The sequence below is a fragment of the Trachemys scripta genome, chromosome 1 (assembly GCF_013100865.1).
Source record: "Trachemys scripta elegans isolate TJP31775 chromosome 1, CAS_Tse_1.0, whole genome shotgun sequence".
NCBI classification, from domain to species: Eukaryota; Metazoa; Chordata; order Testudines; family Emydidae; genus Trachemys; species Trachemys scripta.
Genome location: NC_048298.1, coordinates 16,073,907 through 16,090,179, shown reverse-complemented (window position 1 = coordinate 16,090,179; position 16,273 = coordinate 16,073,907). Strand labels below are relative to the sequence as shown.

The window sequence follows — 16,273 nt, the reverse complement described above, 5'->3', positions numbered from 1 at the left end:
TTTTTCACGGTGACCAACACTATTCACATTACATAGCACATGTGATTTCTGTGCAAGGTTGCATTTTGCCTCTTAATATTGAGTGCCTGTGGCTTTGCTGCTAGAGATCACAGACGCAGGTCCGGGCAACAGAATTCGGCTTGCATGCAGCCATGGTAAGCCATTGTCCTTCTGCGCCCTCCTTCCCCACATACCAACCAAAGCCCGTTAAGTGCTGCGGTTTTCCTGTTAACCTTCAGCAGCAGAAAACAAACTAAGCCCCCCAGCCCCCATCCAATTCTCTGGATGATCACTTTACCCCTCCCCCCACCGCGTGGCTGGTATCAGGGAAGATCCTTGCTAGCCAAACCCGAAAAGCTCAGGGCCAATTTCCGCCCCCCCTGCGCTTGGCTAACTGCAGGGAAGGATTTCTTTTCAGCCACAGGCAAACAGCCCAGTAGGAATGGCCACCTTTGTCCCCTTAATTAAATTCCCGTATTTCAACCAGGTTACCATGAGTGATATCTCTCTCCTGAGGATTACACAGCGAGATAAAGAATGGATGTTGCTTGAATGCCAGCAAACGCCGGGACCATATGCTGCCAGGCTTTGTCATGCAATGATACCAGATTACTTGCTACTAGCATGGCGTGGTCAAGTGTCCTACCATGGAGGATGGAATAAGGCTGCACTGCCCAGAAACCTTGTGGCAAGGCTTTTGGAGTACCTCCAGGACAGCTTCATGGAGATGTCCCTGGAGGATTTCCGCTCCATCCCCAGACACGTTAACAGACTTTTACAGTAGCTGTACTGGCCGCGAATGCATCCCAAGTCTTCAGGGCAAAGTAATCATTAAAAAACACTTGCTTTTAAAACAAGTTTTATATTTTAAAAGGTAAACTCACCTGAGGTCCCTTCCATGGGGTCATGGTCTTGGATACTGGCTTGGGAGGGTACTTCAGTCAGGCTGAGAAAAAGATCCTGGCTGTTGGGGAGAATGGAGTGCTGTGTGCTCTCCGCAAGCTCGTCCTCCTCCTCCTCTTCCCCGTCCGCAGAATCCTCAGGTGTAGCTGATGAGATTACCCCTGCCTCGGAATCCACGGTCAGAGGTGGGGTAGTGGTGGCGGCCCCCCATAGAACTGCATGCAGCTCGGCGTAGAAGTGGCATGTCCGCGGAGCAACCGTTTTCCTCCTTTGTTTTTTGATAGGCTTGTCTGAGCTCCTTGACTTTCACGTGGCACTGATCTGAGTCCCTATTGTGGCCTCTCTCCATCATGCCCTTGGAGATTTTTTTCAGAAGTTTTGGCATTTCGTCTTTTCGAACGAAGTTCTGCTAGCACTGAATCCTCTCCCCATATAGCGATCAGATCCAGCACCTCCCGTACGGTCCATGCTGGTGCTCTTTTTCGATTATCGGCCTGCATGGTTACCTGTGCTGATGAGCTATCTGTGGTCACCTGTGCTCTCCACGCTGGGCAAACAGGAAATAAAATTCAAATGTTCGCGGGGCTTTTCCTGTCTACCTGGCCAGTGCATCCGAGTTCAGATTGCTGTCCAAAGCGGTCACAATGGTGCACTGTGGGATAGCTCCCGGAGGCCAATACCATCGAATTGCGGCCACACTAACCCTAATTCAAAATGACAATATCGATTTTGGCGCTACTCCGCTCGTCGGGGTGGAGTACAGAAATGGATTTTAAGAACCCTTTATTTCGAAATAAATGGCTTCGTTGTGTGGACGGGTGCAGGGTTAATTCGATTTAACGCTGCTAAATCCAAATTAAAGTCCTAGTGTAGACCAGGCCATTGTTGCTGCTGCATAGCCATGAAAGATGAAACAACAGTGGAGAGAAAGTGTCTGTCTCCTGTCTCTGCTTACCTTGGTGAAGTTCCATTTCTTGAGGACTGTTGCGTTGGAAGGCTGTACCCCACTCCAAGATATTTCTTTCTTTCTCCTCCCCCACCTTCCAGACCTTCAGCTTGCTAGCTTCTCAAACACCTTCTCTACAATTTTTCAGTAGCTTTACTGAGACAATAATGCTAACTGCTCTGCATTCTCGACAATTACTCTGTACTACCAAAGTTATATTGCCAACTTAGGAGCCTACCCCCATGCCAAAATGTCTCAGAGAGAAATTTCCACTGCACTCTAACCAGTCCTAAATGCCCGTGGGAAAGGAAGGGCAGCAGGGCAGAGGAAAGCTCTGCTGTCAGATCTCTTTATTCGGTTTTCATTGTGGATGCCTACAATAAAAACCCTGTCCTATATTTCCCAGCATTTATAGTGCTAGAACTTCCTCCCTCTCCAAGATCAATAAAAATGAGCCTTTAGTGAAATACATGGTTGAAATTTGCTTTTATAAACAAGTTTGTCTCATCTGTCTTCCACACTGTAGTGGGATCCAGTGAAGTCCTGGAAGGAAAAACAGCAGACGTCAGAGAGTGTGTGTGTGTGTGTGTGTGTGTGTGTGTGTGAGATGGGGGAGAAATAATCATACGCTAATGGCTGCTAAATAAGGATGCTTCATTTCAAGACACTTTTCCGTGAGAATTGTAACTGCAACACTCCCATGTGATTCCATGCCCGTTGAAAACTGTCTAGAAAGCCTTGCATCTGAAGAAGTGAGGTTCTTACCCACGAAAGCTTATGCTCCCAATACTTCTGTTAGTCTTAAAGGTGCCACAGGACCCTCTGTTGCTTTTTAGAAAGTACAAATGTGCTGTGGCAATAAAGGGTCCTATTCTCCCTTCCATCAAAAAACAAGTGAGGAATTTTCCTCTGCTTGCCCACTTCTCAAACATTAAACTAAAGAATCAAGGTTCAAGTCTAAAGAAGATATAGTCCACCTATTAGTAAAACATGTTGAATATTTCTCAATCTCCACGTGGGCTAAGGATGCATGTTCCAGTCCCTTAAAATCAACAACATAACTTTTTCAACAAATACTGCTTGCAGTTTAGTTTGCTCCAGGTCAGGGGTCGGCAACCTTTCAGAAGTGGTGTGCCAAGTCTTCATTTATTCACTCTAATTTAAGGTTTCGCGTGCCAGAAATACATTTTAACATTTTTAGAAGGTCTCTTTCTATAAGTCTATAATATAGAACTAAACAATTGTATGTATGTAAAGTAAATAAGGTTTTTAAAATGTTTAAGAAACTTCATTTAAAATTAAATTAAAATGCAGAGCCCCCCGGACTGGTGGCCAGGACCCGGGCAGTGTGCCACTGAAAATCAGCTCACGTGCCGCCTTTGGCACACGTGCCATAGGTTGCCTATCCCTGCTCTAGGTTATCAACATTCAGAATTCTCACCATAATAAAGCGATAACAAAATTTCGTCCTAGGAAGCAATCATCATTACCCATATTTTAAATGGCTGGTTGCTTTAAATTGGAATCCCTCCAACAAGCACCAGAATTGACTTGCATGATTTGTGACGCTTTCTAAGATGATGAATTCATTCTAAATGCCAACAATGGTCTTATTCTCTCTCGTAATTACAGCAGTTGCTGACAGTCTTCAGTAACTAATTAGACAAAATGATTCTATCTAAAATAATAGGAGTTTTTTGCCAAAGCAATACCACTCAAGGAACATTATCAATTTAAAATGTAGATTGTAAATTCCGTATGGTAGGGGCTGTCTGTTGTGACAGACCCAGACCAGCGGAGTACAGGAGTCTGGTAGAGGGGAAATAAACTGGTCACTGGATGAGTAGTTTTCTGTTCCCTGAGTGACCAGAGCAGGGGCTGCACTAGAGTAATCAGGAACCTGCTAGAACCAGTTAAGACAGGCAGGCTAGTTAGGACACCTGGAGCCAATTAAGAAGAAGCTGCTAGAATCAATTAAGGCAGGCTAATCAGGGCACCTGGATTTTAAAAAGGAGCTCACTTCAGTTTGTGGTGCGAGTGTGAGGAGCTGGGAGCAAGAGGCACAAGGAGCTGAGAGTGAGAAGGTGTGCTGCTGGAGGACTGAGGAGCACAAGCGTTATCAGACACCAGGAGGAAGGTCTTGTGGTGAGAATAAGGAAGGTGTTTGGAGGAGGCCATGGGGAAGTAGCCCAGGGAGTTGTAGCTGTCATGCAGCTGTTACAGGAGGCACTATAGACAGCTGCAGTCCACAGGGTCCTGGGCTGGAACCCGGAGTAGAGGGCAGGCCCGGGTTCCCCCCAAACCTCCCAATTGACCTGGACTGTGGGTTCTTCCAGAGGGGAAGGTCTCTGGGCTGTTCCCCAACCCACATGGTGAATCTCTGAGGCAAGAAAATCCACCAATAAGTGCAGGACCCACCAAGATAGAGGAGGAACTTTGTCACACTGTATAGACCCTAGCACAATGGGACCCTGGTCTGGTTGGGATCATCTGTAGGAGTAACTGTCAATAATAACCACTTATAAAACATGAGTTAAAAGTTGTTGCCGGTACTATACTGCCCCGTGACCCTTTTTCAGTGTTTTGGTTTTAAAATAACATTTTCTAGGTTTAAAAAAATATATATTTTTTCTGTCTACTGTTGCTGTGTGGAAGAGCCACTCACAAAAAGGAGGGGCGGGGGCTGGATGGGAAATGGTGGCATCCTCCTTCCAGAGGCAGGTGTGGTCTTATTTAACATCCTAACTAAAGATCTGGAAGCTAACGTAAACAACCCATTAATAAAACTCTCAGATGAAAAATTTCACCAGTAGTAGAGAGGGCAAAGAAATAATATAAAAAAGACTTTGAAGACCTTAGAAACATGGGCAGAGAGAGTACAAGATTTGAAAAAAATGAAAGGTAATACATCTAGTGAAGAAGAATCCAAAACCATGGTATGGTATGTAGTGGGATAGAGAAACCTGAGCAGCAGCTGCAAGAGACCAGGGGCTGTTAATGGACAGCAAATTCATCCTTCAATACTCTATAGTAACCAAAGAGGCCAGTGCATCTTTGGCTGCATATGCAGATCTATATTGTAGATAAGAGAGGTAATTGTCCTTCCTAGTACTGGTCTGGCATGACCACAGCTGAAATATTGCATTCATTTCTGGGCACCACGTTACCAGAAAGATCTGGACAAATTGGAAGGACTTCAGAGAAGAGCAACAGAAAGAAATGATCACAGGCCTAAAGGGGTTTGCTTATGAGGAAAGATTAAGGCTCCAATCCTTCAAAGATTTACACACACAACTAACTTTAAGCACGTGAATACATCTTTGTAGTACTGAGGCCTTGAAAAAAGCCAATTGCATATAGCTTGGCTAAGCAATGCCTAAGGAGAATAATGTGACAGTCTATGCATGATTGAAGGGTGTAAACTTTAAGGAAGAAGAGGAATTATTATTACTATTATAAGGCAGATTGGGATATGAATAGGAGTAATAGAATGAAATTAAGAAAGTGAAAATCTGTACCTGTGTATCAGTACTTACTGACAGTGAGATGTATTGTGGAATAGTCCCCTAAAGGAAGTACTGGAAGCCCAGTTGAGACTTCTTAAATTCAGTGGGATGAAGCAGTAGCAAATGCACTGTAGGGAACAGTCATGCACTGGTAGGAAGATGGACTAAATGATAAGCTAGGTCCTTTTATTTCTAATACTTGTGATTCTTCCGATGTTTCAAACTAACTACTTTCTATTTAAATTAATAAAAAAGTCACTTAGGTTCTGCATAAGCTTCCTAACTTCCCTTCTGAAAATGGCAGATGCACCTAAATTGTGAAAAGAAGAACAGGAGTACTTGTGGCACCTTAGAGACTAACAAATTTATTAGAGCATAAGCTTTCGTGGACTACAGCCCACTTCTTCGGATGCATATAGAATGGAACATATAATGAGGAGATATATATACACACATACAGAGAGCATAAACAGGTGGGAGTTGTCTTACCAACTCTGAGAGGCCAATTAATTGAGAGAAAAAAAAAAAACTTCTGAAGTGATAATCAAGCTAGCCCAGTACAGACAGTTTGATAATAAGTGTGAGAATACTTACAAGGGGAGATAGAGTCAATGTTTGTAATGGCTCAGCCATTCCCAGTCCTTATTCAAACCGGAGTTGATTGTGTCTAGTTTGCATATCAATTCTAGCTCAGCAGTCTCTCTTTGGAGTCTGTTTTTGAAGTTTTTCTGTTGTAATATAGCCACCCGCAGGTCTGTCACTGAATGACCAGACAGGTTAAAGTGTTCTCCCACTGGTTTTTGAGTATTTTGATTCCTGATGTCAGATTTGTGTCCATTAATTCTTTTGCGTAGAGACTGTCCGGTTTGGCCAATGTACATGGCAGAGGGGCATTGCTGGCACATGATGGCATATATCACATTGGTAGATGTGCAGGTGAACGAGCTCCTGATGGTATGGCTGATGTGATTAGGTCCTATGATGATGTCACTTGAATAGATATGTGGACAGAGTTGGCATCGGGGTTTGTTACAAGGATAGGTTCCTGGGTTAGTGGTTTTGTTCAGTGATGTGTGGTTGCTGGTGAGTATTTGCTTTAGGTTGGGGGGTTGTCTGTAAGCGAGGACAGGTCTCTCTCCCAAGATCTGTGAGAGTAAAGGATCATCTTTCAGGATAGGTTGTAGATCTCTGATGATGCGCTGGAGAGGTTTTAGTTGGGGGCTGAAGGTGACAGCTAGTGGTGTTCTGTTATTTTCTTTGTTGGGCCTGTCTTGTAGGAGGTGACTTCTGGGTACTCGTCTGGCTCTGTCAATCTGTTTTTTCACTTCAGCAGGTGGGTATTGTAGTTTTAAGAATGCTTGATAGAGATCTTGTAGGTGCTTGTCTCTATCCGAGGGATTGGAGCAAATGCGGTTATATCTTAGAGCTTGGCTGTAGACAATGGATCGTGTGGTGTGTCCTGGATGGAAGCTGGAGGCATGTAGGTAAGTGTAGCGGTCAGTAGGTTTCCGGTATAGGGTGGTATTGATGTGACCATCGCTTATTAGCACAGTAGTGTCCAGGAAATGGACCGCTTGTGTGGATTGATCTAGGCTGAGGTTGATGGTGGGATGGAAATTATTGAAATCATGGTGAAATTCCTCAAGGGCTTCTTTTCCATGGGTCCAGATGATGAAGATGTCATCAATGTAGCGCAAGTAGAGTAGGGGCGTTAGGGACGAGAGCTAAGGAAGCGTAAAAAACTCCCTGACAAAGCACAGGAACAAATCCGTACAGACACATGCCTAGAACCCCGACCAGGGGTATTCTATTTGCTACCCAAGATCCATAAACCTGGATATCCTGGACGCCCCATCATCTCAGGCATTGGCACCCTAACATCAGGCTTGTCTGGTTATGTAGACTCTGTCCTAAGACCCTACGCTACCAGCACTCCCAGCTGTCTTCGAGACACCACTGACTTCCTGAGGAAACTACAATCCATCGGTGATCTTCCAGAAAACAACATCCTGGCCACTATGGACGTAGAAGCCCTCTACACCAATATTCCACACAAAGATGGACTACAAGCTATCAGGAACAGTATCCCTGATAATGTCACAGCTAACCTGGTGGCTGAACTTTGTGATTTTGTCCTCACCCACAACTATTTCACATTTGGGGACAATATATACCTTCAAGTCAGCGGCACTGCTATGGGTACCGCATGGCCCCACAATATGCCAACGTTTTTATGGCTGACTTAGAACAACGCTTCCTTAGCTCTCGTCCCCTAACGCCCCTACTCTACTTACGCTACATTGATGACATCTTCATCATCTGGACCCATGGAAAAGAAGCCCTTGAGGAATTTCACCATGATTTCAATAATTTCCATCCCACCATCAACCTCAGCCTAGATCAATCCACACAAGCGGTCCATTTCCTGGACACTACTGTGCTAATAAGCGATGGTCACATCAATACCACCCTATACCGGAAACCTACTGACCGCTACACTTACCTACATGCCTCCAGCTTCCATCCAGGACACACCACACGATCCATTGTCTACAGCCAAGCTCTAAGATATAACCGCATTTGCTCCAATCCCTCGGATAGAGACAAGCACCTACAAGATCTCTATCAAGCATTCTTAAAACTACAATACCCACCTGCTGAAGTGAAAAAACAGATTGACAGAGCCAGACGAGTACCCAGAAGTCACCTCCTACAAGACAGGCCCAACAAAGAAAATAACAGAACACCACTAGCTGTCACCTTCAGCCCCCAACTAAAACCTCTCCAGCGCATCATCAGAGATCTACAACCTATCCTGAAAGATGATCCTTTACTCTCACAGATCTTGGGAGAGAGACCTGTCCTCGCTTACAGACAACCCCCCAACCTAAAGCAAATACTCACCAGCAACCACACATCACTGAACAAAACCACTAACCCAGGAACCTATCCTTGTAACAAACCCCGATGCCAACTCTGTCCACATATCTATTCAAGTGACATCATCATAGGACCTAATCACATCAGCCATACCATCAGGAGCTCGTTCACCTGCACATCTACCAATGTGATATATGCCATCATGTGCCAGCAATGCCCCTCTGCCATGTACATTGGCCAAACCGGACAGTCTCTACGCAAAAGAATTAATGGACACAAATCTGACATCAGGAATCAAAATACTCAAAAACCAGTGGGAGAACACTTTAACCTGTCTGGTCATTCAGTGACAGACCTGCGGGTGGCTATATTACAACAGAAAAACTTCAAAAACAGACTCCAAAGAGAGACTGCTGAGCTAGAATTGATATGCAAACTAGACACAATCAACTCCGGTTTGAATAAGGACTGGGAATGGCTGAGCCATTACAAACATTGACTCTATCTCCCCTTGTAAGTATTCTCACACTTATTATCAAACTGTCTGTACTGGGCTAGCTTGATTATCACTTCAGAAGTTTTTTTTTTTTCTCTCAATTAATTGGCCTCTCAGAGTTGGTAAGACAACTCCCACCTGTTTATGCTCTCTGTATGTGTGTATATATATCTCCTCATTATATGTTCCATTCTATATGCATCCGAAGAAGTGGGCTGTAGTCCACGAAAGCTTATGCTCTAATAAATTTGTTAGTCTCTAAGGTGCCACAAGTACTCCTGTTCTTCTTTTTGCGGATACAGACTAACACGGCTGTTACTCTGAAACTAAATTGTGAAGTTGGGCTCCTGTGTGCATATTTTAGGCACCTAGATAGCTTTGAAATGTTCTTATAATTTATAAAAATGTATATGACAAATGTACAGGAAAGCAGTTGTGTTGTGGAATAGTGTTTAAGCACGGATGAAAAGTCAAGTCAGGAATATTTTTCAAGCCTCAACTTGCTCAGGCCATACAATGAGTCAGTGTCAGAGCAAGGATAGAACCCAGGTCTCCTGACTCCCAGGTCCCTAGAGGAGTTTTGTACTACTCATTAAATGCAAGAGAAAGAATATGTCGTACATTGAAAGTAAGAGTCTGCTCAAAGAAGACTTAATTTTTTTTCTTCTGTTCAGGTTTGAGTATGAGCACAGTTGAAGAAGAGTCTGACACAGTGACAGTAGAAACCGTGAACTCTGTGACTTTGACCCAGGACACCGAAGGGAACCTTATACTTCATTGCCCCCAGAATGGTATAGAGAATTATCCCAGTGTTTGTATTCTCTCTCTCTTATTGGTTCTATTTATTTTGAAACCCTTTTCAATCTCTCTCTCCACCTGTGTCCCTCCAAGTGAGATGTTATCAGCTGGATTGTCTTTGCTGTCCATGCTGAGGTTCTGTCTGCTTTGGGCTAGCGCAGGACATTTTGTGTTCTAGGACCTCCCTTTCTCAGGATTTCCCTTTAGCTGTCTTTAAAGCTCTGTGTAAGACCTTTCATTTCAGATAACATTTTTCTTGGGTATGTTGTCCTGCTTGTTGTCATCAAGTTTTCCCTTCAGTTGACTTGAATTTTTTTAAGTGGCTGATTCCTGGGCCATTGACTCTGTTGTTAGTTATTTCCTGAAACTAGTACCGCATCTCATACACCTTTAACTGGTGCATTATAAAAACAACATTTTAAAAATACAGATCTTGACTTCTTTTGGTCACACTGGATTATTAATAACTATTTTATAATTTTACAAATCTACCAGTATACACTTTAATCCTACAGAGAATTTACATACTTGTTTAACTTTAAGCACATGAGTAGCTGATTGACTTCAGTGGGACTACTCACATTCCTGGAGTTGAGCACCAGCATGGTTATTCGCAGCCTCAGGGGCTTGCTTTGCTTCTGAGAGGATTCAAATGTTGAGACCACAAGGGACCATTGTGATCTTCTAATCTGGCCTCTTGAACATAGGCTTTAGGACAGGGGTCGGCAATCTTTCAGAATTGGTGTGCCGAGTCTTCGTTTATTCACTCTAATTTAAGGTTTCGCGTGCCAGTAATACATTTTAACATTTTTAGAAGGTCTCTTTCTATAAGTCTGTAATATATAACTAAACTATTTTTGTATGTAAAGTAAAGAAGGTTTTTAAAATGTTTAAGAAGCTTCATTTAAAATTAAATTAAAATGCAGAGCTCCCTGGACCAGTGGCCAGGACCCAGGCAGTGTGAGTGCCACTGAAAATCCGCTCATGTGCCGCCTTTGGCACGCGTGCTGTAGGTTCCCTACCCCTGCTTTAGGACTTCCCTGGATTAATTGCTGTTTGAACTAGTGTATATCTTTTTAAAAAAACATCCAATCTTGATTTTAAAATTTTCAGTGACAAAGAATCCTCTGGTAAGCTGTTCCAATGGCTAAGCACCCACACGATTAACATGGTTTAGCAAGAGTGAGGTTCAGTTTAGATAGGAAAGAGAACACTTGAATGAGAGCACTGAGCAAGCTTTCACATATTTGTTTTTAGCTTCAACAATGGTCAACAAAAGGTTCATTATGTTAATAGAAAGGGCTCTGGATGTGTTTTTGTTACTAGAAGCTGATGAAGTAGACTCAGAAGACAGCACTGAACCTCCACACAAGAGACTTTGCTTATCATCAGAGGATGATCAGAGTATTGATGATTCCACTCCATGCATTTCTGTTGTTGCAGTTCCAAGTAAGTCACTGAACACTAATCAAAGTGCATATTATACACCTCTACCTCGATATAACGCTGTCCTCGGGAGCCAAAAAATCTTACCGCGTTATAGGTGAAACTGCGTTATATTGAACTTGCTTTGATCCACCGGAGTGCGCAACCCCGCCCCCCCCCAGAGCACTGCTTTACCGCGTTCTATCCGAATTCGTGTTATATCGGGTCGCATTATATCGAGGTAGCAGTGCATTTATGTTCTGGCACTCTTGAAGCATTGAAAGACTTGCCAGAAACAGACAGGAGTGAAGGAGCTTCGTCACTGCCCTAAACGCCAGAGGCGTAATAGAAACATGATGATGACTCTTGGAGCAAAAAAAAATTAGCAATATTTTAGAACACTTTATTTTGTCAGTGTTTCTATCAATATTTTACACTTTTGTATCACCCTTAACCCCCATAAGTCATAGAACGCTTTACAACAAGCTGTATATATACAGTATCAATGAAATAAACCCAGCTGTTGGATAGAGAGTAGCAACCAACTAGCATACTGTACCACTTGAGGAGGCAGAGTTGGGAGGACACCAACGCAAACACTCTGCTCTTATTAAAAGAGTACAGGATCTTTATGTCCAAACAGAACAGTTGAGCTTTCCATGTTTGAGGTCATATCTGAAAGATCCACACATATGCAGAGAACTGTGTGGTGCTTGAGTTATTTACCACAGTATGATAGAGAATTGAATCAAGCTTGCCAGGGTTTGAACCTGTGGTTCTAGTGAGTCTGGGTATTCCGAAACACTAACGTCTCTACTCATTGGCTCTACTTTCTATCCGGTTTGTATGAAGTAAAGCATCTAGAACTTTGTTGGGACTTTAGAGTGTTTGCATTTGTCAAAATATCAATTAATAATGTTGCAGTTACAGGAAAAATAAGCTGTAAAAGTTGCTGCCAACTGGTTTGAAAGTTGTACACTAATAGTCATTGGAGAGTAATGAAAACAAAATATAGAACAGAAAAAGAAACCTTCACATTGTGCTGTTTGCACCCAGTTATTTAAAACTAATTTTATTTTTTGTTTCGCATTCAGTTTATAACATGAATCTACCAAAAGGTGGTAGATGTCCTAGTTGTATATGTCCTGGTTTTAAAATCCTTATTTGAACTTTATAAAGCAAAGTATTAGCAAGCATCTTAGTGTTTTTACTAGGCCAAAATATCAGTGTCAGAGCACAGCTTTATTCAGATTTGCAGACCAGGTACAGTGTTGTGTAAATCCTGTACTCTACATATCAAATATTCCAGAAAAAAACTACGCTACTAATTTACATGTTTTGAAGTTTCAGAAAATGATCAGAGCTTTGAGGTGACCATGACTGCTACCACTGAGGTAGCAGATGATGAGATTAATGAAGGAACTGTTACTCAGATCCAGGTATGGTAAAGCTTCAGGCTTGGTCCAAGGGCTTTTAATTAACTTGCGTATTCATGTTAAATTAAGAAGCAAAAAGTTTTGATTAAATGGGAACTGTGTGTCCTGTTAGTGAAACTGACCTACAGTGACACTGGTCTTGTTTGGAAGATTCTGTCCAATAAAAATACATTTTAATTTTTCAAAGGAAAACATGATTTGGTGAAATTTTCTGTACACGGATTGGTGCACTAAGTTATGACAGGTGTAGCACAACTGCTTTGATTTGTTTTAGAGAGCGCCATATAGAAAGATGAGATGGCTGGGCTTTTAAATTTACCACTACTGCAGGTGGTGGTGTTCAGGGGAAAATAAGTTTTACAATCCTTATGGTAAAACCTTTTAGGTAGTACCATTGTCAAGAGAAAGAAAGGTTTAAGCCTAAAAATACTCAGCTTTCATACAGCACACTTCACATTAAAAAGCGACTTAGACGTTGGGCCCAATCCTTTCTCCACTGAAGTCAGAGTTTTAACTTCAGTTGGAGTAGGACTGAGCCCATTATCTAATTAATCCTCACAACACCTTTGAGAGTTAAGATAGTAAGTATTATTATCTCTATTGGGTGTGGCGTTTTACAGCTCCCATCTCTCCAGAGATGTTCCAGCAAGGATGGTGGGGGCCAACTGGACCTATTTGCGATCACTCTGCTCCCATCTGGCCACTGCCAGCCCTTTTGGGTCAGAGTTTTAAAATCCCTAGCTTCCCTGGAGGCTACAGCAATGCTTTCTGAGGCCTGATCTATACCTAAAACTTAGGTCGACCTAGCTACATCGCTCAGGGCTGTGAAAAAATTCATGCACTTTGTGATGTAGTTAGGTTGACTGAAGCCTCACCGTAGATGCAGCTAGGTTGACGGAAGAATTCTTCCTTTTACCTAGCTATTGCCTCTCAGAGAGGTGACATATCTGCATTGACAGAAAAACACCTTCTACGCTACAGTTACACAGTTGCAGGGCAGTAGCTGTGCTTCTGTAGCTACTGTAATGTATACATACCCTAAATCTCTGAATGTTTTTCTTTACTTTTCTCTTCCTGCTGTTGCTGCCCCTATTTAAGGTGCATATCACCTGACTCCACTCACTACAAATACAGTTCTGCCATATCCAGTGTCTGCAAAACTACCAGTTATATTTTCCCCCACACATCTTACCTGTCTTCAATCTTCTGGTCCTTGCTAGTACTATTTCCCCCTCTTCTGTCTGTCCTCTTCATACCCCATGCATTTCCTAACAAATTACAATTTTAAGATGGAGGTTACAGTTGGGTTCTAAACTATTTGAGTCCACTTTTAATTGTATACTTTATAAGTTGTGTTAACTAGGTTTTTCTTTTACAAATATTTAACAAATTGAATAATAAAATATACTAAAAATTAATAATTTAATGCTAAATGACAAGTGTAATTGTCATAAAATTAATACATCAGCTGGACACAAATAACGACGGATTTAAGCCAATATCTGAATAAAGAATACACTTTTTAAAAGAAAATCTTTTCCTTACCGGGCACAAAAGCTGTGTTGTTAGAGATTGTATGTACTTTGTTCATTTGTGAAGCTTCTTGTAAATATCAGTCATTTCTCTTGATGGTGTGTAAAGTAGGCCCATTGCAAGGAGAGAAGGACAAGGGAAAACACAGATCTTAGTTTGTAAACCTTCACCTTATGCAGAATATAGAATAGCGGAGGAGGAGTGTACATTACAGTAGATAAGCAAATGATTCAATATATCCTACAATTTTAAAAAAATAGAATTTATATCAGTGCCATTACTGTGAGAAAATTGGTGTGTATTTTGTAAAAGATGATTGGGAAGAGATATTAGTTTAAGCTGGCCATGAGTATGATGGGTAAAAGTGTTGTTTAAAAACGGAAAATATCCTGGTAGTGCCCTGCCTAAAACAAATACACTTTATTACAGCCAGCAAGGTCAACTAGTATGACACAGCCATCTTTTTTCCACTTACACTTGCCAAGCATTGCATGTTAAATTCAAGGTGGGGGAATGAATGTTAAATCAGTTAACAAGGTACTCTTCAATTCTTCTTTTCAAGATTCTTCAGAATGAACAACTAGATGAAATCTCTCCTCTAGGCAGTGAAGAAGTGTCAGCTGTTAGTCAAGCCTGGTTTACAACCAAAGAGGATAAGGATTCTCTAACAAACAAAGGTAGGATATTTAGGCCCAAATTCTCCCATTGGTTGCAAAAAGGTGAGCTGATCTGTATAATGTGTGTATGAGGGTACTTTTTAGGCTGCATAAAATACCCTGTATTCTGGTGCAGGATGCCTGCATCCTTGTTAGCAGGGTGAAGTCTAAAACTAGAAATACAGACTCTTTCCATACTGGGCAGTAGTAGGTCTTACTTTGTCCCATACAAAAGGCAAGATAAAAAGTGAAAGGGGATCTAGAGGGATAGAGAGAATGATGAGGATAGCTCAGTGGTTTGAGCATTGGTCTACTAAACCCAGGGTTGTGAGTTCAATACTTGAGGGAGCCATTTAGGGATTGGGGGCAAAAATCTGTCTAGGGATTGGTCCTGCTTTGAGCAGGGGGTTAGACTAGATGACTTCCTGAGGTCCCTTCTAACCCTGATATTCTATGACTAGGATTAAAAGTATTCCACTATATGTTACCAGTAATTTCAAATAAGTTACAAAGGAGAGTAAAAATAAGGAGGCTATTTATTTAACAAAATAAAAAATAATCCCCTATAGAATCTACTGGAGCTTGTGTGTGTGTGTGTGGCCTTCTTATTCTCACTCTCCTTTTATTTTCCAGAATGTTCCTTGAAACACAATGCTAAATGAATCCGCCACTTGCCGTTGATGTACAACAAAAACATGTGATCAGTTTCTACTCATCTTGTTCCCATCTTGATGGAAAAGGATAGAGTGGTGCCCCCCCCCACCCCCACTCCACCCCGATGTAGCTATAGTAAGGGAGGGAGCAGGTGCTATAATGCTCCCAGGAATGGCAGTGTTTTAGTAGCAGTAGTAATTATTTAAGGAGATCCTGCTTAGGGACTCGGTAGTGCCTCAAGTCCTTTAAAAGCATCACATGATTTAAACTTACTGCTGTAGAGCACTTCAGAACTTAATTGTTCCACATTAGAGCTGGGTGAAATTTTTCATTGTGTTTTTTTTCAACAAAATGTGGACTTTTAGGAAATATGAATATGCTCATGATGCAATTTGAAACAGTTTTTTTTTTATTATTATTTCCCCCCCGCCAATTTTTTTCCTCCGTCTTCCAATGGGGAGGAAAGAGGTGAATGAAAATTAGTGGGTGTTTGTTTGTTTATTTATTTATTTATATTTTTTTTCAAATCAAATTGAAACAAACTTTTGTGGAAAAATTTTGAACAAAATAAATATTATTTTGTTTCCTTTTAATTTTCCACAGAAACTCCATAGGTCTGAGGTTTACTGCAGAAAGAGGATGGCGGCTTGTAGGGAGGGAGCAATGACTGGGAAGCATTGGGAATGGGAACTTCAGAGCTGGGAGAAGGAAGAAACGAGCACCCATCATATTATTTGTTCCTGTCTATCACTTCCATTCACTGTCCTGATTGGATGCATGGTTGCTTTTAAGAGCCACTAGTTTCCCCCATCTTTTCCATCCCAATTTTTCCTCAGCTCTGCACAGGTTCTAATCTCCACAGTGCTCAATTCAAGAACTGAGGTGGGTGGGGGGCAGAGTAGCAAAGAGACTGCTTTCCATTTCAGGAGGCTGGGGGTAAAGTAGTTGAGACGCCCCATGACAGTAGCTGGTAGACTCTAGGGTGAGGAAGCAGAGAGATTATGCACCTCTTTTCCAGCAGCCAGTGGGGCTTTCACATT

At 42.0% G+C, this 16,273-nt stretch overlaps 1 protein-coding gene across 1 annotated transcript in view; it reads left to right on the top strand.

The window, feature by feature from the left end:
* DMTF1 (cyclin D binding myb like transcription factor 1) overlaps positions 1 to 16,273 on the top strand; it is a 65,449-nt gene that overhangs the window by 11,517 nt on the left and 37,659 nt on the right. Inside the window, exons 2-5 of the mRNA XM_034765385.1 lie at positions 9,406 to 9,522; positions 10,856 to 10,978; positions 12,299 to 12,393; positions 14,486 to 14,600. Of these exons, the coding sequence (XP_034621276.1) occupies positions 9,414 to 9,522; positions 10,856 to 10,978; positions 12,299 to 12,393; positions 14,486 to 14,600 (442 nt within the window). The 5' untranslated portion in view covers positions 9,406 to 9,413. The remainder of the gene's footprint in view (positions 1 to 9,405; positions 9,523 to 10,855; positions 10,979 to 12,298; positions 12,394 to 14,485; positions 14,601 to 16,273) is intronic.